At 38.8% G+C, this 26627-nt stretch overlaps 1 protein-coding gene across 1 annotated transcript in view; it reads right to left on the reverse strand.

Annotated features, from left to right (window-relative positions):
• Positions 1 to 26627, reverse strand: part of DNAH7 (dynein axonemal heavy chain 7) — a 226683-nt gene that overhangs the window by 89902 nt on the left and 110154 nt on the right. The window contains 9 exon segments of the mRNA XM_055344969.1: positions 351 to 531; positions 2120 to 2466; positions 4797 to 5127; positions 13130 to 13359; positions 15285 to 16157; positions 21844 to 22063; positions 23274 to 23400; positions 25303 to 25471; positions 26326 to 26481. Of these exon segments, the coding sequence (XP_055200944.1) occupies positions 351 to 531; positions 2120 to 2466; positions 4797 to 5127; positions 13130 to 13359; positions 15285 to 16157; positions 21844 to 22063; positions 23274 to 23400; positions 25303 to 25471; positions 26326 to 26481 (2634 nt within the window).

Raw genomic sequence — 26627 nt, forward strand, 5'->3', positions numbered from 1 at the left:
CTCACTAGTCTGGTAATCTAAACCAGAGATAATTGACTTTGGTCAGGGGAGGGGAGAGAAAAAGCCCAGAAAGTAAAAATTTGAGGCTTTGTGGATTGAGAGGCAAAACTGACGATATTGTGTAGGTACTTATACAACCATTTACTGTATAATCATTAAAAAATGTCAACACCATAATTAGCTTGTGGGCCGTACAAAAACGGGCAATGGTGGATTTGGCCCATGGGCCATAGTTTGCCAATCCTCAACCAGAAGGAAAGCAGGAGATTGTGGCTGTTATTTACCAGTGCAAACATCATTTTTATTGAAGTAATTAGGATTCGTCCCTATTTGTCTATGTTATAACATACCTGGTTTTCCAAATCAGCCTTTTTCTGTTTATTTAGTTCAAGTGTATCCTGAAGCTTGGCCAGCTTGTCCTGAACTTCACGCAGGGCTCCCTGCTTCTTTCGAAGACCATCCATAGCAATTTTAAGCTCCCCTTCGGCTGCAGCTAGTTTTATCTTTTTGGGAGCTACTATTTTTGCCACTCTGCAAAAAGTAAAATTAGAGAATTAGATATACATTTTATACTGTAGTACATTTTCTATCACTGAATTTGCTTTTCTATCCTTACTATAACTCAAAACACATCTTTATGCAGAAATATATTCTGTATTTCATAGTCATAATCTGTATTTCATCTAGTGATCCAACCTGACCTCAGCACATATGAAATGATGATCAAAATAGATATCAAAGATGGGTAACATTTTCAAATAAGTAATTTTTTCAAATAAGTAATTTTTTTACCCAATATAAAATATTGATTATTGACAGTATGAATATTGGTCATTTTATAAAAGGAAAACGGTTTATGTGAAATACTGCAGTGTTTATGAAAACTAGTCTAGGGGATCCCTGGGTGGCGCAGCGGTTTGGTGCCTGCCTTTGGCCCGGGGCGCGGTCCTGGAGACCCGGGATCAGATCCCACGTCAGGTTCCCGGTGCGTGAAGCCTGCTTCTCCCTCTGCCTGTGTCTCTGCCCCTCTCTCTCTCTCTCTCTCTCTCTCTCTCTCTGTGCGCGACTATCATAAATAAAAAAAAATAAAAATATTTAAAAAAAAAAGAAAACTAGTCTAATTCATAAAGCTTAATTCTTAGGAGGTGAGGTGTTTTACCTATGTCATTCTGCTCCTTAAAATTTTCCAGAATTTATCTTTAACTAAAATTTGCCATCTATAAATATATATGTCGATAATAGAAGGGACTATGTAAGAAAAAGATTGAATCTAAATTACCTTCTACCTGGGAAATGGGATCAGTGATGTTAGCTTTCTAAACAAATGATAAAATATTAAATTAAAATTTATCATTAACATAGCATGGTCTGAAACCCATACAGTGAACAATAGATTTGTATAATGATTCAAATTGTGTATGAGTTTGAAAGACATCCTGTAAGAGTTGCTTTTTCAAGAATAACTCATAAGTTTTGCCGGTTTGTACAAAACATAAGTGGTTCTCATACAATCACCAGAAAAGACTCCTTGTCTTACAAAGAATATATATATATCATACTAGTGGTTTTCAAAATGTGGTCCAAGACATGCTTCATCCCATTCGGGGTGTCCATGACATCCTCTCCTGTCCAATTAAACATCTGAGTTAGGCTGCATTTTATTCGTATACTTCAGTTGGAACAATATATTGCAGTAGATTGAACGAAGATGCAGTTTGAGAGTCCAGCTATTTCATACTGGTCACATATTAAAGAGATTTGCAAAAATATAAAACATCACTACTGTTCTCATAATTTTTGTGAAAAATGTGAATAAAAAATAAGTTATTTATGTAACATGCAATATTTTTAATGAGTTAATAGTTGTTTCAAGTTTTTCTGTTTCAACTTCTAATATGATAGATAAACACGTTTTTGGTGTCTTCAAGAATTTTTAAGAGTATAAAGGGTTCCTGAGCCCAAAAATGTTTACACACCACTGTATTATATTATATAATTGATATAATCTTGCCTTCAGTACATATGTACACACATAAAGATATGAAAGTTTTATACTGTCTAAATGACCAAACAGGAAAATAAAACACAGGGTTTTGTTGTTGTTGTTGTTAGTACTTACTTATCATACGAATCCATTGCTATGACCCATTTGCAAAGACCTTCAGCTGCTGTGGAAGCATTTCTAATCTTTTCTGGAACAAAATCTGGATTTGGAATATAATTTTTTCTTATGATATTCATATAAGCTGCAGGAATGTTGTCCTTGTCGTATTCATGAAGTGACTGTAGAAATCGGATGTCACCAAGAAGTCTCTTAGCTGGACCCCAGAAATCCTCTATTTTTTTCCCTGAACCTGTTGGGTCAGGGATTTTGTCAGCTTTGATGCCTTTCAAGATGCATATAGCTTCCATAACAAGCTTGACACCAGCAGGAGGACTCTTCATGGATTTTACCACTGTAATGTCCTAGAAATAACAACAAGCTAATCATTAGAAAAGAATTTTTTGTTGACAAACTACGTCTAATTGGCTCCTATTTTCAAACTAAACCATAAGATAGAAACTCACTGTGTTTACTGGATAGAAATGGTGACAGCGATAGAATTCTGTCAAAAAACACTGAGAAGTTTGTCCCAAAGGAAAAGTTAAGAATAATAACAAAATAATGGAAATATGCCCTAATGTGAGATTGCTCATGATGTAAAGTCAACTTCAAAAATATGTAACAGAGGGATCCCTAGGTGGTGCAGCGGTTTGGCGCCTGCCTTTGGCCCAGGGCGTGATCCTGGAGACCCAGGATCGAATCCCACGTCGGGCTCCCGGTGCATGGAGCCTGCTTCTCCCTCTGCCTATGTCTCTGCCTCTCTCTCTCTCTCTCTCTCTCTCTCTCTCTCTCTCTCTCTCTGTGACTATCATAAATTTAAAAAATATATATGTAACAGAGATTTGAGATTTGGCTGTTGCAAAATAAGAGTTTTGTAGCTCCTTAAAAAAATTTTTTTTAAGATTTTATTTATTTATTCATGAGAGAGACAGGGAGAGAGAGAGAGAGAGAGGCAGAGACACAAGCAGAGAGAGAAGCAGGCTCCCTTCCCTGTAGGGAGCCCGATGTGAGACTCGATCCCGGGACCCCAGAATCACGCCCTGGGCCGAAGGCAGGTGCTCAACTGTTGAGCCACCCAGGCGTCCCAGCTTCTTAAAAATTATGAAAGTAATAGATGCAAACATTAGAAAAATACAGAGAAATTTTACATACAAAAAATATCCTGTAATCCTGTAATATCTAGTTAACTACTGCAAATATTTTAAATTTATATTTATTCTATATGTTTTCTATGTCACATATACTATAAACTAGTGTATATGCTACATTTACACCAATTTGGAATTATAGTATACATAACATTCGTGCTGCTTCAAAACTTTTCATATTTCAGTAACAATATATAGTGAACATCATCCTTACATCAATGAAACACATCATTTTAATGGCTGCATGACCTTCTGATGTATAGACATGAACCATAATTCTCATACCCTATGTTTTTTTCCTCTATTTTTCTTTTACTATTGCAATTGCCATGTTGAATTAACAGCTTTGTGATTTTTATTGTTAAAGCTTTTGGCACATATTGACAAACTCCTCTCCAGAAAGTATAAAAGCTGTTCTACTACATATACCCTCAGCAACAATGCTAGGCATTCTGATAAGCAAAAGAAATCATATTTTAATCTGTTTTTTAATACAAGTGAGGTAGGATACATTTTCATATGTTTATTGACTACTTGGGCTTCCTTTTTTGTGAATTACTTCTTCATATCATTTACTATCTTATAACTATTTTTTTATTGATTTATAAGCTTTTTACATAGAGGCATCTTAATCTTTTGTTTGCCATGTAGTTCAAATATTATCTCCCAGTGTTTTTACACTTCTGTGATGTTTATATTAAACAAAATCTGTTGGTTTATTTAACAAAATGTGTAGAATTTGTAACTTAAATTTTTTTTATAGTTATGAAAAGCAGAAGAGTATCCAGAGCACATATGCTCCAAACAATTTTGTCTAGGTTTTTTTTTTTTCTGATTTCTCTCACATTTAAGAAATCCAAGGGCCTGGTCCATTGCAAGATATAAACATGACCTGCATTTTTCTACTATCTTATAGTAATATAATTGTTTATATTTAAATTTTAATCACTCTGAAATTTATATTGGAGTTAGGCGTGAAGAAAGGATCTCTCCTCACCCAAAAGTCCAGCACAATTCTCAACATTATGTTTAAAAATTCACCTTTATCTTTCTTAATTGAACTATCCCCCCTTTCACATCTAAATTTTTAATGCCACATTTCATCCAGTCTAAGACATGCTATTATAAAGTACAACATTGTAGGCCATGCTACTAAGTCTCACCAAAATAAAAAACCCCAAACACTAACCAGCACTGACACTGTAGGTTATCACATCTACTGTGAGGTGTACACCAATTACAACAGTGTCTAAATGTGCAAAGTGCACCTTGGAATTAAACTACACACGTAGGTCCCATGCCTCTATCTACCACTGTACTGCAAAAGTGTTGTGCAAAGGTCTTGACACAACCGAGGTTTTAGGGTGGGTTCTGCAATAAGGCAGCTTTCTCCTTTTCCAAAACTGTGAGTCATGCACACGCACTTTTTTTATTTCAGGTCAGTCGGGGAAATTCTCTTGCCCATTTGAGTTGCATCAGGTGCAGAGCCAAGCTGGCTTCCCTGAGCCAGGCGAGGCAGGCGTGGTGCACGGCTGTGCTCCTACCTGCGCCGTCAGGGTATCCAGGGCTGAGAGCGCCGACTCCAAGATGGGCAAGGCCTCGGCCAGGTCCGCATCACACTCGTCCTTGATGGCCTTGGCAGCCAGGGCTTGCTCGTTTGCTATCGTTTCGTCGGCTTTCACCACTTTTTCCGTTTTGGCCACCTCTACAGACTCCCTCTCGATGATTGCCATCATCTCGTCCACCTCTTTGCTCGCAACCTTCAACTGGGGATGGAGCGCCTCCAGCTCAGTTTGCATCGTGGCCACTTGAGATGCCGCAGAATCCAGTTTGTCCAAGCCCACTTCATACCTCTTCTTCATTTTCATGACCTCGCTGGAAGCAGACAGGTAAAGCAGGTTAGGCATCAGGTGCTGTGCCCTTCAGGGAAAAGCCTGAAATGTCCTTGAGCTTTTCAGGCTTTTCCCCAGGCATCACTAAAGGAGTGGTATGAAAGATTTTCACTAACAATTTGTCAAAATCCTGAGCTTCAGACAAAATTCTGAGCTTCAGAATAGCCAGTTGTGCACAATTAGAGCCAAAAGGATGCTGTGTTCGTTTTTGTGTGTCCCGTACCTAGCACAGGATCCAGGCATTGAACAGAATTCCAAAAGCTTGAGTGTTATATACTAGGGATAAGGCAAGGCGTGCTCATTACCAAAAGGAATTGGGTACCTCTAAATTAGTCACTTGGGGAAGTTTATCCCTACAACACGCTACCGTTCCTCAAAATCTTTTCATAATCACATCTTTTAAATAGACTTCAGGGCCCAAAATATATTATCTTGAATCTTACCAAAGGTGGCAGATGATTTTAAGGAGTATTCAATACCCCAAAATAATTTTTTATTAAGACAATAATGATGGGAGGCCTGGGTGGCTCAGCGGTTGAGCGTGTGCCTTGGGCTCAGGGTGTGATCCCGGGGTCCTGGGATCCAGTCCCACATCAGGCTCCCTTCAGGGACCCTGCTTCTCCCTCTCCCTATGTCTCTGCCTCTCTCTCTCTCTCATGAATAAATAAATAAAACCTTAAAAATAAGACAATAATGACAAAATGGATAGATAATAACACTCAACACTGTGTGCAAAATGATTACAAAGTAATAACAGTTGATTGGGAATACAATAGTATTTTATGTGCTTTAAACATTTTATCTGCTTTCATGTATGTTCTCTGGATAATTATACGCTAGATGTAGAGAAAACTCTTTTTTATAATTCATTTCATTTAAAATATTTGATATACCATAATGTTTAAGAGTAAAAGGGGACATACTTTAGAAATCATCTTCAAAAAGGAGGTTGGGAAAAAAAAAAGAGGTTGGAGTAGATAACAAACCAGCCTGATGACTGTGTAAAGGCAGAAGCATACTCTTCAGCTGAGGGCTTAACTGGCTTGAACTGGAGTAGATAACGGGAAAAACATTAAAAAGACTGCCACAGGGGGAAAAAAAAACCCACACACCTCACATTTAGAAGTGAGGGTATACTATGTTTTGTCACACATTTATTTCTGAGTCAGAAAAATACTTGACGTAATAGGAAATGAAGGGATTGGATACATAATAACATTATCTGTGAATTTGGTTTTCCAAAATCTTATAGAACAAGAACAGGAAAGTTTCCATACTGTGGTTGATCCCATGTGATGGTTTGCTAGCTAAACTACTGGCGTCTTAGCAGGTGACCTGCTAACTTGCTTCAAGGTTACCAGAGAACCTGGCTATAAAGAGATCTGGAAGCTTTAGCTATTAAGGGAAGAGTAACCAAAGGATGGGGATCCCAGCTGAGGTAAAGGATGATTTTTTTAAAATGTTTTAAAACTTATTTTTTACTTGAGAGAGGGAGAGAGAGTGCAAGAGTGAGAGTGGGGAAGGGTGGAGCAGAGGGAAAGAATCCCAAGCAGACTCCCAGCTGAGCACAGAGCCCTAAACGGGGCTCAATCCCAAGACTTCAAGCTCATGACCTGAGCCGAAATCAAGAGGCAGACAATCAAATGAGCCACCCAGGTGCCCCATAGAGAAGTTTTTTAAAAAGAGGAAGATTTGAAAGGCAAATAAGAATAACTAAAAATGCCTACAAAACTATAACTTTCAATTTTCCTAAAACTTTGTATCTCATTTTCATAATATTTCTTTCAGTTAGGATGGCCTTAAACATTTTAAGTGTACAATCAGAGACATAATATCCAAAATGTAATAAGACTCTCCAAAAAGGTTTAATATTCTTGGATGGGAAAATATGGAAGAAAAAAAAAGGCAAGATTTCATTAAGTTAAAGATCATAAGATCTACATGGAAAGATATAGTAATGTAGATGCAGATTTCACTAAGTAGATGCAAAAAGTACTGATGATATGGTTCAAACATGGGAGTATGGATCATGGTGCATAGGAAAGCTCTGACACCCCAGCTGCAGAAGATATTACTATAGTCACTGTAAATATGGATGAGGAGTATCCTACCAGGATGTAGGTAGCATCCTGCACAACATGGGAAAAGATGCTTCAAAATGCTTGACATAGTGGGTTAGCACAGGAAGATTTAGAATTAATTATAGTTAATATGCAAACATTAAACTTTGCATCAATATTTTTGCACCATGAAATTTGTGCATATTTGTATTTTAAGTATGTATTTTAATATTTAAAAGAATTCAGTCTGTTAGGTTCACAGATCAACCTTACAATCCAATATAAATTATGTAATTGAGCAAGAGCTACATTTCTGTTTTAAAGTAAAAATAGGGATCCCTGGGTGGCGCAGCGGTTTGGCGCCTGCCTTTGGTCCAGGGCGTGATCCTGGAGACCCGGGATCGAATCCCACGTCGGGCTCCCGGTGCATGGAGCCTGCTTCTCCCTCTGCCTGTGTCTCTGCCTCTCTCTTTCTCTGTGACTATTATAAATAAATAAAAATTAAAAAAAAATAAAATAAAGTAAAAATAGCTCATAAAGTTTATGGATAATACTAAACATTTAAAAGAACGTAAGGCCCATCCTCTGTATTAGTTTAACTAACTAGGCTTTATAAATTATTAAAGTACCTAGGAAAGTTGGATTTGTTAAATCAGACCTCAAAGGGGAAATAAAAACCTTTAATAATTATAAATGCAACATAAAAATTTTGCTGAAATTACTTTTTAAACATGACCAAACATTCCTGAAGCTTCCCTTAAAAGGTAGATCAGTAAAAATTTCTAAATATCTAATTTTGTAGCATAAGATAATGTTTTTACATTTTCTAATATATTGGGTATTTTTTTAGAATCAAAGAAACTCTTGAATAAACTTTTTGTTTGCATCTAAAAGTCACCCCCAGCAGATTGAAGGGGGTTAAGATGGCAGCATAGTAGGAGGACCCTAGGCTTGCCTCCTCCCAGAACACAGCTAGATAAATCCCAAATAATTCTGAATACCCAAGAAACCACCAGACAACTGACAAAATAAACTACACAACTAGAGGGAGAGAAGAGGCCACATTGTGGAAGGGAGGAGGTACCTGATTTGAGGGATAATCGCTCCGGATATAAATGGACTAAGAGCTCCAGTCAAAAGACATCGAGTGTCAAGATGGATTAAAAAAAGACCCATCCATATGCTACCTATAGGAGACTCACTTTAGACCCACGGGTTGAAAGTGAGGGGATGAAGAATCCATTATCATACTAATGGACATCAAAAGAAAGCGGAGAAGCCAAACATACAACAAACTAGATTTTAAACCAATGACTATAATAAGAGATGAAGAAGGGCACGACCTCATAAAAAAGGGGTCTATCCAACAAGAAGATCTAGCAGTTGTATGCATTTATGATGCTAACTTGGGAGCACCCAAATATATAAATCAACTAATAAATATAAGGAAATTCATCAATAATACAATAATAGCAGGGAACTCTGACACCCCACTCACAGCAACGGACAGATCCCCTAAGCAGAAGATCAGCAAGGAAACAGTGGCTTTGAATGACACACTAGACCAGGTGGACTTAGCAGATATAGTCAGAACATTTCATCCTGAAGCAACAGAATACACATTCTTTTTTGAGTCCACGTAGGACCTTCTCCAGAATAGATCACACACTAGGTCACAAGTCGGGCAGGCCTCAACAACAAAAAGACTGAGATCATATCATGCATATTTTCCAACCACAATGCTATGAAACTGAAGCCAACCATAAGAAAAAATTTGGAAAGACCAGAAATACCTGGAGGTTAAAAAAGCATCTTAATAAAGAGTGAATGGGTCAACCAAGAAATTCAAGAGGAAATTTAAAAATACATGGAAACAAATGAAAATGAAAACATGATGATCTAAAACCTTTGGGATGAAGAAAAAGCTGCCATAAGGGGGAAGCATATAGCAATATAGGCCTACCTCAAAAAGAAAAAAAATCTCAAATACACAACTTAACCTTGCACCTAACTCTTTAGTTAGAAAAAGAACAACAAATGAAGTCTAATGCCAGCAGAAGAAAGAAAATAATAAAGAGCGCTAATAAATGATATAGAATCAAACCAAAAAAAAAAAAACACAGTAAAACAAATCCACAAAACCAGGAGTTAGTTCTTTGAAAGAATTAACAAAATTGATAATCCCCTAACCAGACTCATCAAAAAGAAAAGAGAAGGGACCCAAATAAATAAAAATCACAAATGAGAGAGGAGAAATCACAACCAACACTGCAGACATATAAATAGTTATAAAACATTATGAAAAATTGTATGCCAACAAATTGGGCAATCTGAAAGAAATGGATAAATTCCTAGAAACATAGAAACTACCAAAACTAAAACAGAAAGAAACAGAAAATTTGACAACCCTGTAACCAGCAAAAAAAACTGAAGCAGGAATCAGAAATCTCCTAACAAACAAGAGTCCATGGCCAGATAGCTTCCCAGGGGAATTCTCTGAAACATTTAAGGCAGAACTAATACCTAGTCTTCTGAAGCTGTTCCAAAAATAGACATGGAAAGAAAAATTCCAAAATTGTCCTATAAGGCCAGCATTACCTTGATCCCGAAACAAGGCATTGCTGAAAACTACAGAACACTAATTAAAGAAACTGAAGAGGACACAAAGAAATGGACAAATATTCCATGCTCATGGATTGGAAAGGCAAATATTGTTAAAATGTCTATACTACCCAAAGCAATCTACACATTCAATGCAATCCCTATCAAAATGCCACCAGCATTTTTCACAGGGCTAGAACAAACGATCCTAAAATTTGTATGGAACCACAAAAGACCCTGAATAGCCAAAACAATCATGAAAAAGAAAAGCTGGAAGAACACAATTCCAGATTGTAAACGTTTATTACAAAGCTATAGTGATGAAGACAGTATGGTGCTAGCACAAAACCAGACATATAGATTAATGGAACAGAACAAAGAACTCAGAAATGGACCCACAACTATATGGTCAACTAATCTTTGACAAAGCAGGAGAGAATATCCGATAGAAAAAAAGATAGCCTCTTCAACAAATGGTGTTTGGAAAACCAGAAAGAGACATGCAAAAGAATGAAACTGGACCAATTTGTTACACCATCAACAAAAATAAATTCAGAATGGATGAAAGACCTAAATGTGAGACAGGAAACCATAAAATTCCTAAAGGAGAACACAGGCAGCAGCAACGTCTTTGACATCAGCTAGAGAAGCTTCTTACTCCTGGAAGCGAGGGAAACAAGAGCAAAATGAACTACTGGGACCTCATCAAGCTAGAAAGCTGTGCAGCAAAGGAAACAATCAAACTATAAAGCAGCCTACAGAATAGGAGAAGGTATTTGCAAATGACTTATCTGATAAAGGGTGAGGACCCAAACTCCACGCAGAACTTATCAAACTCAACACCTAAAAACAAATAATCCAATTAAGAAATGGACAGAAGACAGGAATAGACATTTTTCTAAAGAAGACATTTAGATGGCTAAAGAAGACATTTAGATGGCTAAATATCAGAAAGGGACACAGAACATAAAGACTCCTAACTCTGGGAAACGAACTAGGGGTGGTGGAAGGGGAGGAGGGCGGGGGGTGGGGATGAATGGGTGACGGGCACTGAGGGGGACACTTGACGGGATGAGCACTGGGTGTTATTCTGTATGCTGGTAAATTGAACACCAATAAAAATTAATTTATTAAAAAAAAAGAAGACATTTAGATGGCTAATGGGCGCATGAAAAGACACTCAACATCACTTGTCATTGGGAAAATACAAATCCAAACCACAATGAGATCCCACCTCACACCAGTAAGAATGGGGAAAATTAGCAAGGCAGGAAGCAACAAATGTTGGCGAGGATGTGGAGAAAGGGGACCCCTCTTGCACTGTTGGTGGGAATGCAAGCTGGTGGGGCCACTCTGGAAAACAGTATGGAGGTTCCTCAAAAAGTCAAAAATAGAACCACCCTACAATCCAGCAATTACACTACTGAGTATTTACCAAAAGTTTACAAAAATACTGAACTTAAGGGATACATGCACCCCAATGTTTACAGCAGCATTATCAACAATAGCCAAATTATGGAAAGAGCCCAAATGTCCATCAACTGATGAATGGATAGAGAAGTTATGAGGTGCACGCACGTGCGCGCATGCGTGTGCGTGTATACAGTGGAATATCACTCAGCCATCAAAAAGAATGAAATCTTGCCATTTGCAATGACATGGATGGAGCTCGAGTGTATTATGCTAAATGAAATAAGTCAGATGGAGAAAAACATCTAAGATTTCACTCACATGTGTAAGTTAAGAAACAAAATAGATTCACATAGCAGAAGGGTGGAAAAGAGAGGGAGGCAAACCATAAAACAGACTTTTAATGATAGAGAACAAACTGAGGGTTGCTGGCAGGGGGTGGGCAGGAGGGTGGGTTAAACGGGTGGTGGACATTAAGGAAGATATTTATTGTGATGAGCCTTGGGCGTTGTAGTGCATGATGAATCCCTAAACTCTATTCCTGAAACCAATACTACATTATATGTTAACCAACTGGAATTTAAATAAAAACTTGAAACTACAAAAATAAATAAATAAATGTCACCTTCAATGACGTTAAAAACTCACATTGACACATATATAGTCCATAAGCTTATTGATGTTTATATTGAGACTTTCAAAATGAGATTTGTTTTTTTTTTTTACTTCTTAACCCTTTATTTCCTGACTAATACAAGTTTATATGCTTTGACTTACATCCTAAGGTTAGTTTTCACACAAAGGAATGCTAGAACACAAAGGAATTATCATTTTGGTATATTTTAGGTAATGCCCTATTACAAGGACTGTATCACAAAGTATTCTTAATATTTGTTAGATTATCTTTAAAATCTTACATAGTACCAATAAAATCATTAGTGAAGGGAATTCGATTTAATAGTTAATTGGGTTACTATTTAGAATCTATGTCATTTAATAGTTTTTAAAAACTCATTTTCATTTTAAGAGGTAAATCTGAAATTTCTCTAACTGGAAAATCAGTTATTTTCAAACTTAAATTTTGTTTCAGATTTTCATATAGTATTTTTATTTACATAACACCGTAATATACAAATTTTATCAAGACTTAGGGAAAGTACCAAGGGAATGGCACTTTTTCCCCTGTAAAGATAATAAAAAAAAAATAGAGATTTTAAAAAACCATGTTAGCCAAGTTACAACACATCCTGTGATTCCCTCTTCCCTTTTACAAGTAATGAGAATTTAAAGAAGGAAACCTGACTAGGTATATAGAGTAGCTGTATCTGGTTTCAGCTGTTCAATACCTGTACAGAAGTTTTATCTATTATCTAATTACTTATCAAAAAAAAATCTCTCCAGTGGTGTTTATTCAATATCATTGTCAAAGGACCCTAGAGTCTTAGCCCAGCTCTAAGTAGCACATCTTTATTCCTTCAATGAATACGATTATGCATTTACAGTGCGCTAGACGATGCATCTATATAAAAGAGTAAGACCTTCTCCCTATCCTAAATGCTTGTGAAATAAACCAAAATTCACAGTACAGACATATACATGTATGTATATATACAAGATAAATCTTTATGACATCCTAAACTATGTCATTTCTGTACACACAAATATTTTAAAACCGCCATAGCTTACTTAGAAATATGAAATTTGGGGGTGCCTGGGTGCTGGAGTCGGTTGGGCCCCTGACTCTTGGTTTTGGCTCAGGTCATTATATCAGGGTAGTGAGACTGAGCCCAAGACAGGACCCACACTCAGCTCAGTGTGGAGTCTATTTGCCCTTCTCTCTCCCCCTAGCTCCCTCGACCCCTCCCCCTGCTCACTCCCTCTAAAATACATAAATAAATAAACCTCCTTTTTTACCTTCTTTTCTTTTCCAACAAGATTTTGAAGGTGGAGATTAATTCAAGGTACGAGGTAGGAGTCACGTAATTGTATCTTTGAAGTTCAACATAGAAGGATGTAGATAAATCTATAGTAGAAGTGTGGAAGCTTTTACACATGCTGATACAGTCATCTCGTATTTCCTCTGACATTTCAATTTCTTCCAAGAAGCGCGAGGCAACTGCCTGGAGTGCATCTTCAGGCCATGACTAAATTTAAGATAAACGAGTTAGTACTTGATCAAAGTGGCTAGTGGAAGTTACCACTGCCATCCTTTGTGATTTATGGATGTTAGAAACGGAAGGGAACACGTGAGGGATGAGGCTGGAGGGACACTTCCATGAGGAACTTCCCTCCCTACTCCCCCCCAAGGACTTGCACACTCAGGGCCGAGAGCCAGGAGCTAGTACAAGTAATATTGATTCTTCATGGTTTGTTCAAAGGTCACAGAAATTGTTCATGAACATTGTAGGAGTAAAGAAGAGGAAAGGCATTAAACTGTTGGAATGTCTATTTCCGCGTGCATCCTACCTGCATCATCCCAGCCAATTCTCCCAATAATTCTCTAAAAGTAAATGTTATCCTTTCCACTGAACCCCAGAAGAGTATGAATGACTATTTCCTTGATTTCTCTAAAAGGTATCTCAAACCCAACAGGTCCAAAGCGTGGTTCCTAACTCCCCCCAAATAATCGCCATCTTCCCCAACTTTGTAAACATCCCCACCATCCGCCCCTATTCTCCGGGCAAAATGCAGGAATCCTCCTCGATACCCCTCCTCCTCCTCAACCCTTCATCACCCCACACAGAAGTTCTATAGGCACCATCTGCACGATCGCGTCCAAATCCTTTCTCTTCTTCCCACGTCTACCACGGCCATCCCAAGTCAACTCTGTTTTCGTCTGCTTGGAATGTTCCCACAGTGTCCTCGCCGGCTCCCAGCCTGTGTGGCTCCCTACAGCTGCTGGAGTGATTTTCTTCCAAAGGTAAATGAGCTCATGTCACACTCCTCAATTAATAATGCTTCAAAGACTTCCTAGCATACTTCAAATCGAAAACCAACTCTCTTGTCTCTGCCGATGGGCCCTTGCCACCCTTCCGACCTCACCCCTGTCGCTCCGGCCTCAGTTTCTCTCCACCTGCGTCTCCACGGCCCCTCCCTGGCCTCTGCCCAGGCCCTCTGAGCCCTGGCACCTTTCGTCTGGCGAGCCTCCCCTTTGAGGTCACTCTTCTGAAAGCCTTTGACAGCCCCGTTGATGGAACAGTCCTTTGCTACCTTGGTTGTCTCTAGAAAAATTAGCTTGGGATCAGAAGCCTGGTCTATTTCACTTCCGGCTTTTAGAAGAGCACCTGCTATTGAGCAAGGGGCTCAGTAAGCTTGCTTCGCAGGAAAGCGCGCTAGCAGGAAACGGAGGGACAGAGGGGCCATGTAGTTCCCCCCAAGGTCAAATGCTGACACAGCCCCCCCCCAGGGGCTCTGCTGCAGGCCCCAGCTTCCCTGCTGCGCCCCGGTCTTGGCCGCTCTGTGTGTCCTGAACCTGAAGTCTGCAGCCACGGGATCACTCCAGCTTTCTTGCCTTTGGCTTCCTGTAGACGTTGGCTAATGGAAAGCAACAGGAGGAGGGGGAAGAGGGGGGTGGGAGTCGTGCCCACTCCCCGGCATCCCTGCAGGAGCTCAGGTCTGGGCCTCGGCCTCCTGATCCCGGGATGCAGGTCTCTTGCCAGGCTCCAAGCTCCAGGGCCGTGTTTTCCCCCTCCTGCCCCTTTACCCCCTAGCTGTAGTGACAGCTCCCTGCACTGCCCCCCTTCCAACTGCTCGCCTCCCCCCTCGGATCCCTCACCCCTACCCCCCCAGGGACAGCTCCTTCATCAGCTCTTGCAGGGAAGCCTTCCAGCGGGCCTTCTCCCCGAGCCCCCGACTGCTACTCAAACCTCCCCTAAAGCCTTCTGTGAAATGTTGGGGTCCCTGAGTGTATATGTCAGTGAGAAAATGTTTGTCTCTTACGACTTCTTGAATTTGCACAACACATCATCATCTATCAGAAAATTCTGCTTGATGCATCTATGAAAGGAGCCACAGTGATGACAAAGACTAGACCGTTCTAGAAGTCTACCTAAGGTCTGCCCGGCAATACCTGAAACCAGTCAATGGTGCAGCAGTTAACAAGAGCGGGGAACTTGCGGAGGCGAACCCGGAATGCATCCCCGATGGGACTCATGGCCAGGACGACGTGCAGGTGGTTGCGACAGCGATCGATGAACATATTGAAAAGGGCTATGGGACTCCCATCGGTCTGTTTGGTCTTATCCCGTTGGCGATCTAACTGCCGCATCTTGTCACAGATCTCCTGCTTCTCATCCAACGGGAAGAGGTTGGGGACCTCCCCAGCGTTCAGCAGGTTGTTGACATCTTCTAGAAAGGACTCCCTTTTAATCTGAGTGTCTGTGAACAGGAAGACCCCCTGCATCTCACCTTCGGCACACTTTCTTAGGATCACTTTTAAATCCTCGTGCCACTCAAAATGACCATAGCCCTTGGAGATTTCAACCTGAAAAACGGAATAATCAGCCATGTGGGCAGCTAATCGGGTGACAGACTGCCTTCCACTCCCTCCGACCCCGACCAGAAGAGCGTGGCTGCGGGGCTGCTTCAGGATCCTGGAAATCCTGCTGATGTGTTCTATGGCAAATCGGAATAAGACCAGGCTCATGGTTTTTTTGCTCATGTTATTGTATTCTTCCAGGTGAGCTTCCACGATCACCCGCAGATTATCCACATCCTCGATTTCCCTGTAGTTGGTGTCCTCCCTCCTGGGGTCGTGGAAATCACAGAACATTAAGCTACGCAAGTCATCTTCTCCTACCACCCCGTCACCGTCAAAATCTAAGCTTTGGAAAAGTTCGTGAAAGTCTTCGTCCATGTATTTTTGCAAAACTTCTCGAATGTAGTTGATAAGCCAACTTCGATCTGCATTATCCAGAAGACGATCATAATACACTCTGAGGACCTAGAGGGTAATGAAGCAGCAGCATTAGGCACCGATTCTTCTGGTTTTGTGCTTTCATTTACATATTAATCTCAAGTCACAGAAAAAGTACTCTCAGGAAAATTTCTATGGGTTTTATTAAAAGCATAGCCACATAATCAGGATGTACTCATAATAATGCTTATTTTAAATATTAGCTTGATCATATATATTTGAATTAACATTCAGTTATGAATAAACCAAGATAACTTGGGGGAACTGAAGCCGATTCGAGAGGTGCAAAGAGTATGAATGACTAGAAAAGGAAAAAAGGGACTAAAGAAGGTTAGTGGCTGCCGTTGCTGGTCACTTAGATATAGATAAGGAAGCTGGGTATTCCCTTGCCATGATCCTTCCTTTTTCTAAGCTGGGAAACATGCTGAAAATTATTGACAAATGGATAGTATTATTTTTGGGGGCTCACTTTTTTGGAAAAAAGAGTGAATGTCTTAGGTGAAAGCCAAGTTTGTTTTGCACATTTATTATCTTTAAGTCACCGCAGAGGACAATCTACTAAAATAAACTCTGGTGATATGCACATGTTACTGGATTATAAGAAATAGTTAAGCAGGCTTGTCACAGAAAACAGCTATTTCCTCAACGTGGTGTAAGTGTCCCTTGGTTACTGTTTGGACTGGACTATGTCCCTCTCCACTCCCCCTGCCTCGTCCCCCCACCCCCAGTTCATGTGGAAGTCCTACCCACCAATAGGACTATATTAAGAGTGACACCCTTTAAGGAGGTAATTAAAGTTAAATACAGTCACAAGGGTGGAACCCTAGTCCCATAGCCCTAGTCCCCTAGGACTGTCCTTATAAGATGATGGTTTCCACTCTTTGCCTGCAGGTACACAGAGGAAAGGACAGTGAGGAGCAGCCATCTAACCACCTTGGTGGCACCTTGGACTCCCGGCCTCTGGGACTAGGAGGAAATAAATTTCTGTTGAGCTACTCTGCTTGTGGTGTTGTGTAATGACAGCACTAGCAGACTAATGGACGTACGCTACAAGCAGTGCATGTCAGAGGTAGCAGAACTTCTGTCATTTGAGGGAAATTACTGAAACCCGCCTGCATCAGCTGGAGCTGTACCTGTAAAATACCTGCTTTGCATTATATTGCAGATGTATGGCAAAAATAAAATGACAGCGTATGTGGAAACACTATAAAATTCAGAAGTAAAATCGTGACAAACCACCTCGAAATCAGCCTAATGGTGTTCAAGAGTAGTGATTTGAGTGTTTTCACTATTGTCAAGCTGGTGCCAAAATAGTGTCATCCCTTTTTCTAGCAGTGGCGGCTGCATACGCAAATGGTACAACTGAGGCTTCCTGCATACTCTAACCAGTCCAAGAGCTATTTCTTTATGGGGCAACCTAGTTCCCCGATGTATGCCCATCATCCCCTGCTTGGATTGAGGGCTGAAGACCATGTACAATATTCCTGTGGGAGGAGAAACCTAAATCAAGCCCACCTCACATATCAGGTGTCAGGGCCTAAGAGGAATCAGTATGCTGGGATCTAGCTGGCAACGTGGCAAGAAGCTAAGGTAGGGTTTCTCAAGGACTGTCACCACACCTGTACCGACTCATCTGTTGTGCTGGCAAAAATGCAGAGTGCAGGGGCCCACTCCAGGCCCTGACTTGAAAACTTTGAGGATGGTGCCTGGGAATATCTTTTATTTTTCGACTTTTATTTCTTTCATAAGGTACAAAAATCCAAAGTGTGCAGCTCCAAGAATTTTTACACAGGTGACACCCTTGTCACCACCACAAAGATCAAGGTACAGAACACTTCCACAGCGCCTTAGAGTCTCCCTCCCATGCTCACTTCTGTGGACACCCTCCTCTCTCTGCCCTGTGATCCTATTGCCCCCCTCTTCCATTTTTAAAAGTTTGATATGCAAAATTTTTCTATTATAAATCTACATGATTATCAGAGAGGCAATTTCTGGAATATTTTTATTACATTGTACTTTTGCTTTGAGTTTATTTACCTCCAAGCCTTAATTACAGATTGTTTTAACTGATACCTAATTCACGTATCATAACATTCGCTCTTTTAAAGCACGTAATTCGGTGGCTTTTATAATCTTCACGAAGGTAAGCAAGCATCATAACTATCAATTCTAGAACATCTTCATCATCCCATGTGGAAACCCTGTACCCCTTAGGAGTCACTCCTTATTATTCCCCTACACTCTCCACAACCCCTGGCAACCATTAATCTATTTCCTGCCTCTAGGCTTCTTTCGCTTAACACGACGTTTTCCAGGTTAATCCATGCTGTAGTATGCGTTGCTATTTCCTTTCAGAGCTGAATAAAGTTCCATTATAAGTACATGCCACATTTTGTCCAGGCATCAGCTGATGTATATCTAGGTTGTGTCTACTTTTTGTTTATTGTGAATGATTCTAATAACATTCCTGCATAAGTTGTTGTGTGGACATATGTTTTCGGTTCTCCTGGATATGTGGCTAGGAGCAGAACTGCTGGGTCCTATGGTAACTCTGTGTTTAACGTTTTGAGAAACTACCAAACTGTTTTCCACTGCAGCTGCACCATTTTTCATTCCCACAAGCAGTGGGTGGCGGCTCTGACCATCCTTACCAATACTTGTTATTATCTGTCTTTTTGATGACCACCATCCTAGCTTCCCTCATGATTAATGATGTTGAACATCTTTTCATGTGCTTATTGGCCATCTGTGTGTCATCTTTGGAGAAATGTCTATTTGAATCCTTTGTCCACTTTTAAATTAGGTTGTCTTTTATTCTTTTTAATTTTTTTTAGGTTGTCTTTTACTGTTGAGTTGTTATGTTTCCTGGATATTAGACATTAAATATTGCAATTTTTTTCCCATTCTATGGGTTGTCATCTCATTTTCTAGATACTATCCAATGAGGCATGAAAAAGTTTAATGAAATAAATTTCATTTTTAATGAAATCTAATTTATTTTTTTCCTTGGGTCACTTGTGCAGAATAACTACATTTAACAAAGCAAACGGATGTTATGTACACAAATGTTTGAAAGCCATGGAGAAGTCAAAGAGAATGTAAAGTAGTAAGCCAATTTCATACCTAGAAAAGCATTTGTTAAAAATTATATTAGCTCTTTTAGTTTGGTAAAAGTGTCTGGAAAGGAAAGGGGCATCTAAAATAGTATCTGACATATATTAGACCTTAGGAAATCTTTTTTGAGTGAATAGGAACAAAGCACAAATAGAGTGTTGAGTTCAAGCACTTCCTATTTTTTGAAATGTTGGGAACAATGTGTCTAGCACTGTTCTCAGCACTCTGGATAAATCCGTAACAACAACAACAAAAAAAATCTCTGCCCTCATGGAGCTCCCTACCTGAGGGAGATGGACAATAAACATTACAAATAAATTATATGTCGTGTTAGATGCTGATAAATGCTATGAAAAGAAGAAAAATAGAGTAAGTCAAGAAAGACTGGAATTCCTGGTGGGGTGTGAGAATGTCGTATTCAATGGTGGTCAGTGTGGGCCTCACTGAGGAGGAGAGATTTGATCAAAGGCAGTAGGAAGCAGGCCCACAGGATCTGGGGGAAAAGCATTCCAGGCCTAGCGCATAGCCAGTAGGCCTGTGTTGCTAGGTGAAGGGTGAATGAGTGTGAGAGCAGGAGGCAGCCTGAGGGGAGCCAGGAAAGAGGTACACACATGAGACTGGGCCATCTCACTTTTATTTTTAATCCCTCCCAATGAAATAGAGTGCTATTGAAAGGTTTTGAGCTAAGAACTTAAATTTATTACATTACATCAATATGAAGTACTCACTAAAAATTGCAAGTTATTACAGCACGAATTTCATTAAATGCCCAAAGAGCTCAACAGCCATTGTCAAAACTCAATAATGTCACACTGAAGTGTAGTATAAGATTTGAAAGATGCTAAAAAGGGCACATACCATAAATATACAATAGCACAAATGAGCTCCTCCCATGACTAGAAGAAAGGAATGACCTGTATAATCCCAAACCATGAAGCATGTTATGTATAATAAGGCTGCCTTTCTTCTTCTCTTTATGCACTTGTACAAATTGTGTGCTTGCCATGTGTCAGGTGCTGGGGAAAGTAGAGAAATTAGTAAAGTTGCTGCTCTCAAAAAGCTTCTATTCCAGTAGAGACACTAAATAAGACAAAATATAGACAGTGTCAAGTGATGTTCCATGTTATAAAGAAAAAATGAGATAAAGGAAAAAGAGTTATGGGAGGTAGGGATGGCTCAGAGCAAGCCTCAACAGAAAGGGGATATTTGACAGAGACCTTCAGGAAGCAGGCAGGCTTTCTGGATAATGGGGGGAAGAGTGTTCTAGGCAGAAGGAATATCAAAGGGTGAAGCTCCTAGAGAGGAGGATGCTAGATGCTTCCTAGAGCAAGATTTGGCTACTGACAAAACTCACTCCTTTGATGAAGTCAATGACATCCTCCCCTCATATCTCTCTCCTCTACCTTTCAGCTACTGTGGCCTACTAGACTTATAGCCTGTGTCCATGTCCCAGGATATGGATCCCACTCTGGCAAGCAAGGGACCTACAGAGGAGTGCAGTAAGAATCCACAGGTCAGGGGACGCCTGGGTGGCTCAGCGGTTGAGTGTCAGCCTTTGGCTCAGGATGTGATCCCGAAGTTCTAGGATCGAGTCCCACATCGGGCTCCCTGCATGGAGCCTGTTTCTCCCTCTACCTATGTCTCTACCTCTCTCTCTGTGTCTTTCATGAATGGATAAATTAAATCTTAAAAAAAAAAAAAAAAAGAATCTACAGATCATAGGTTTTGAGAGAATTATTTTAGGGACCTTGCTGTGGCCAAAATTCTTGAGCAGAATTTCATTTGGACTTATATTTGAATGTGTGAGGATTTGGGAATTCAAATTGTAAAATAAAAAGCCTACTGAAATGGAATTTTTATCATTTATTTATTTTATTTAGAAATGGAGTTTTTAAATGTCTCTTTGAAATTTTTATCTCTATAGCATATGGTTTTAACATAGTACATTCCTATTTTCTAGATTTCTTAACTGCATTGTTAAAATTAAAATAACTATATTATCTATGTATTAAAAATAAAACAGTTTTAACTTTCCTATAATTCTTTGTCTATTTTCAAAATACTGAATTATTATTTTTGTCCCCTTACTTTGGTATTCTTTCTTTCCTTCCACAAGATTTTACAAGAAAATGTTCACCCACATACAGCTTCCCAAAAAGAAATATATTTTAATATAGTTTGTATGCCCTCAAAACTGATTTGCTTTGCAATTGTTTTGGCATCTAGAAATACAAGTAATGTAAATACATACATTCATTTCTTATAAAAACTCCTTAAAAAGTATTCCATCTCAAAAATTATTTGAGATCAAACTAACAAGGATTAAGTCACTTAAGCGATATTTATCCAAAGTCATACCTACTTCGAAATATTTTATAAATCACCAAAATTTCTAAAAATAGGAATAATCCATTGTAAATATCATAAAATATATTAGTGATAAATATTCTTTTAAATTACCTTGATCATTGGCCTTCATAATGCCAAATAGCTAAATGCATTTCAATATAAATTGCTAAATGTTTCTTTTTACTCATTTATTGCTGTAAAAAAAGGTTTGTTTCTTGCATAATCATATTTTAATAACACAAAAATTTACCTCATGAACCCAGAGACGTTTAATCACTTCTTTGGTTCCTGCTGTTTCTGGTCTTGACAAGCAAACACCCTGAATGACACGGGAAAAATCACGGAGGTTGAACAAGTAGTGAGATTTAGCTGGAGTAGGCAAGAGATTCCTCATGGCTTCTTTATATAGAGCCATCGTACCATTAACAATTTGTGTGGTCAAATCTAGAAAATCGTCTGGAAATTTATGACTTAAAAAAATAATAAAAAGAAAGAAAATGTTAGGAAATACAATACACAGATGATATTTAGCATACCTAGTGTGAAGGTTATTCTGATCAAATGATTTAATTTATAAAATTAACATTTCATATAATAATAATACAATTTTAATTCAAAACTGCTTTCCATTCATTGTTTTATGTTCAAAGAGACTCCATGGGAAGGCAAGACTAATGTAATAGACTTAGAACTACTTAAATAAGTGAACAGAAGAGCCAGCCGAGGAACCCTGACCATATAATTCAAATCCAGCATCCACTAAACAAGTGTGTCCTAATCACTTTCACCCCTTAGCATTCTCAATTGCATATAAAAGGAATCCCTGAAGAACACTAGTGAAATGAGTATTTTTGGAGGAAAAAAGGAAGCATATAAAAATACAGAAAACATAAGAAAAATAAAGAAAAAGGAGAGTTTTTTTTTAAAAAGTGAAATAAACAAGGAGTCAGGATTTAAAAAAAAAAAGCAGCAGCACAAAGGGCACAATTAGGTGGGAAAGAACATGTAGAACAAATATCCATTTGGAAAAACTGACTCTCTTTAACTTCCCGCTCAACAAGGTGCCGTGGTCCCCCTTCATCATCACCGGGTAAGGCAACGAATGACAATTTTCCTGAGAATGGACATCAGGGAGCTGAGATCTGCACTGCTCAGCTCCACTTGGCTCCCTGACCTCTGCACATCTTGTGGAGAAGCACTGAACGTCCAGAGCCAGGCAGCAACGTTTCCTCAGGGCACAGGCTCCAAGGCTACACTCAAACTTAGACATGAATCTCCTTGGAGAACTCAAGAGTTCTACTACAGGGTATGAAAGTCACAGGAAAACTCTGGAATAAATATTTCCAGCATTAATTGCACTACATGGTAAAAATTCAGAACATTAATAATTCTACTGTGGACATATTAAACAGCAGAGTGCAAAATTAGTATGGATTTTGGGGCTAAAATTCAAGACATCAGACAAAAAAAAAAGAAAGAAAGAAAGATACTCTGGCCCCTTTGTGTTATGGTCCCATACTTGGAGATGAGAGCAGCAGAGGGCTGCTGTTACCTGTTATCTTTTTCTTTATCTAGGGATGTTTTCAGGGAATAGTGTGAGGGGTACTACTTGTATTGATAGGTTTCCAAAATACTCTATACGCTCTAAATGAAAAAAGAAACACACTTTACATTACTTACCAGATTTTTAAATGCCAGGTTAAAATTCTGGAGAAGATTGTAAACATGGATTTATCACTAAACTCATTAATTGTTATAATATTAAAATGTCTCATATATCGGGGAGTCACTGGATTTCGACCTCCACCTAAATATTAAAAAGAGTAACTCTTAACAATGTTACTACTACCCACTAGAATATTTTCTCTGATATTTTACAGCATAAAACAAATTGAAAGATGGACAAATTCATGGCACACAGAGAAAGTAGGAGTTATTTTTTGTGTAACCCTGACCTAAAAGCAGCTTTCCCCTCAAATTCAACACACTGTTTTTCATTTTCATTTTTTTTTTAACACACTGTTTTTCTAATTGAATTGTCTGATTGAGTTCTTGGGTCAGGTCAATTTACCAAAGGAAATCAGATCAGATGGAAAGCCATTGGTCACCTTCTCTGTAACTCATATAGCCTAAAGCAGTAAATAGTAAACGTCCTCATAATATAATATTAAGATACATTTAAAAAATAGTAATATTACATACAATTTTGGCAAACCTGACTGATCAAACTTAAGAGTCCTTCCCACATGGCTGAAATTCAATACAATCTTAGCATTTAGGCTAATTCTTCACCCACATCCTAAAATGAATTTCCTAAAGACTAGTCCATGTGGTTCATGTGGCCACTTCACTTGCATTTTTAAAGATTTGTGGATTATCTCACTCTCACAAAATAATGATTACATTTTCAAAGATAAGGCATTTTTTTAGAAAAGTAATTATTTTGAGAGAGAGAAAATATGCATGGATGGAAGGAGGATCAGAGACAGAGGGAGAGAGAATCTCAAGCAGACTCCATGCTAAGTGTGGAGACTGACAAGGGCCTCAGTCTCAAGATCCTGAGATCATCAACTGAGTCAAAATCAAGAGTTGGACACAACTGACCGAGCTACCCAAGTGCCCTTCAAATATGAGGCTTTAATAACTGATTTAAAATGTAACATCATTTAAAAAATTATTGGTGTTATTATCTTTAAGTATATAGACAAATCTCATTTTTTTTAGAAGAGAAAAGAGAGGCAAACCATACAACAGACTCATAACTATAGAGAACAAACTGAGGGTGGCAGGAGGGAGGTGGCGGGAGATGGGTTAAACAGGCAATGGATATTAAACAGGGCACCTGTTGTGATGACCACTGAGTGTTTTATATATGTGATAAATCACTAAATCCTACACATGAAAGTAATACTACACCGTATGTTAACTAGAATTTAAATAAAAACTTGGAAAGAAAAAACGCATTTGAAGTGGCCCAGGACGTGCACTGAGAGGAATTACTGACTCAGAGCAACCTGACTGGGTTACAAGTCAAAAAAGGTCAGGGGGTCAGAAGAGACTCTCTGAAGAAATGATATATGGAGAAAAGGAATTTTTAAAGACTGGAATACCAGCTTGAGTTCAGGAAAAAGAGTTAAAGATGTCCAGTTAGTTGAATCAAGCCACTTTTGACGCCCCATCATAGAAAGAATTTCTCTCGTATAGATTTCTTTGAGTTTATCAAATTCCCATGAGAAATGTAAAGAATCTTTGAAGATTAATTCTTTTGGCTATTTGATACTTCTAATTTCTCTTAACAGCCTGATTAAATTCAAAGACTCACTAGAATGGGACTTGATTGGGGTAGAAAAGGAGATTTCATACAGTAGAAGAATTAAGGAATAAAACAGAAGGAAATGAGCTGCCCCAGGGGGATCTGGGTCCTTAGATACAGAGAAAGAAGTGCAGAGCAAAGTCGCAGAAGGTGGGAGAAAAGGGATTTGGAAGCATTGGTGGGAGAATGGCCCTAAGTAAGGCAATCCACTTTGTAGTGTGGACCATTGTAGTATCTTCCCAGAGGCCCCAAGGTATACACAGAGAAAACATATACACGAGAAACTCTAACTCAAATTGTCCAGCTGGATTTCTATCTCCAGGCATTTCTCCAGATACAGATACATAGATTGAGAGTAATTCTCAATCTTAGTAATCACAAACTCAGAAAATGTACCTGGGGGTCCCATGGCACACATGATTTGAATGTCCACTAGTTTAATCATAGAACAATCTTTTAGGTCATACCAATTCCAGTGATCTAACCATTGTCTAAGCAACTCAATGGGAGGCTGAGCCCCATATACTTCACGAGCGGGCATATTGACATCATCTACAAAGACAACCTGAGAATAAAAAGAGAAACAATATTAGAAATACTTAACCCCTTGATATATTGTCCTGTTGTGTAAACAGTGTTGAGGCAAAGAATGAGATTATCTTCTTATAGAATTCATATGAGAGAAATGATGGTTTCTTTTCAAATCAAGAATAATATCCCCTAGCATCTGTGCTTCTAAGGAATAGGGAAAGTCCTGTGACAACCATTATAGATTAAGAGTTGAGGATTTATTAGTCCTCTCACACAATTTGCTCATCAATATGCCTCCTCTTTTTCCTTGTACAATTTTAATACATTGAAGTAAATGAGAAAGGTAGGATTTTAAAATGATTATAACTTCCGAGTGGTGACAGTGAGGTTCAGAAGTCTGTTTGCGGCAGAGGAACACAAGGGACGTCAATTGATAGTTGGGTTGTTTAAAGGCCTAGAGGAGTAAGCAGCAAGACTGCTGAATAAAAATGTTAATCAGAGAATTAGAAAGGTAGCTAATTTCCCAGATGAATATTCTATTTTTTAATTCAAAGGGCAATTGCTTGTTTTTAATGTCAAGTTGTCTAATGCACATGCAAATGTGAAGACACTTATGGGAAAACTTAATCAAAATTTGTGACTAAAGGGGGCCTGGCTAGCTCACTCAGTAGAGCATGCTACTCTTCATTTTGGGGCTATAAGTTCGTTTGAGCCCCACGTTGGGTGCAAAGATTCCTTAAAAATAAAATCTTTTTTAAAAATGTGTGATTTTTTGTGTGTGTGTACAAGAAGCTATGAAGTCCTAGTATATCTGGTTGTTCTGACTTTCGCAGGGCACATGAAGAGGACCAGGGCTGTACCATACGTATAGAAACAGAGACCAATTACCATTCTCTTGCCCAAAGGAGGACCGAAAACTCCCTTTCTTCTTTTGTCCAATTTTGACATGATAATATTCTGAGTTTGAGCTGCGGTAGTTTGTGCTGAGAAGTTAATTAGCAGAGGCTTGTAGATATCTTTATTGAGTTGATTTAAAAGAAAATTCTGTAAAACAGAATATAACAGGAAATAATAAATGAGCCATAGTTGGAACTATGTTCTGACATTTCAAAATAAACGCTAAGCATCACTATTGACACTTGAATTTAGAGCATCATAACAATGTGAAACAAGAGATGGAATCAACACAG

Source organism: Nyctereutes procyonoides, unplaced genomic scaffold (genome assembly GCF_905146905.1).
Source record: "Nyctereutes procyonoides isolate TBG_1078 unplaced genomic scaffold, NYPRO_anot_genome, whole genome shotgun sequence".
In the NCBI taxonomy this organism is placed as follows: domain Eukaryota; kingdom Metazoa; phylum Chordata; class Mammalia; order Carnivora; family Canidae; genus Nyctereutes; species Nyctereutes procyonoides.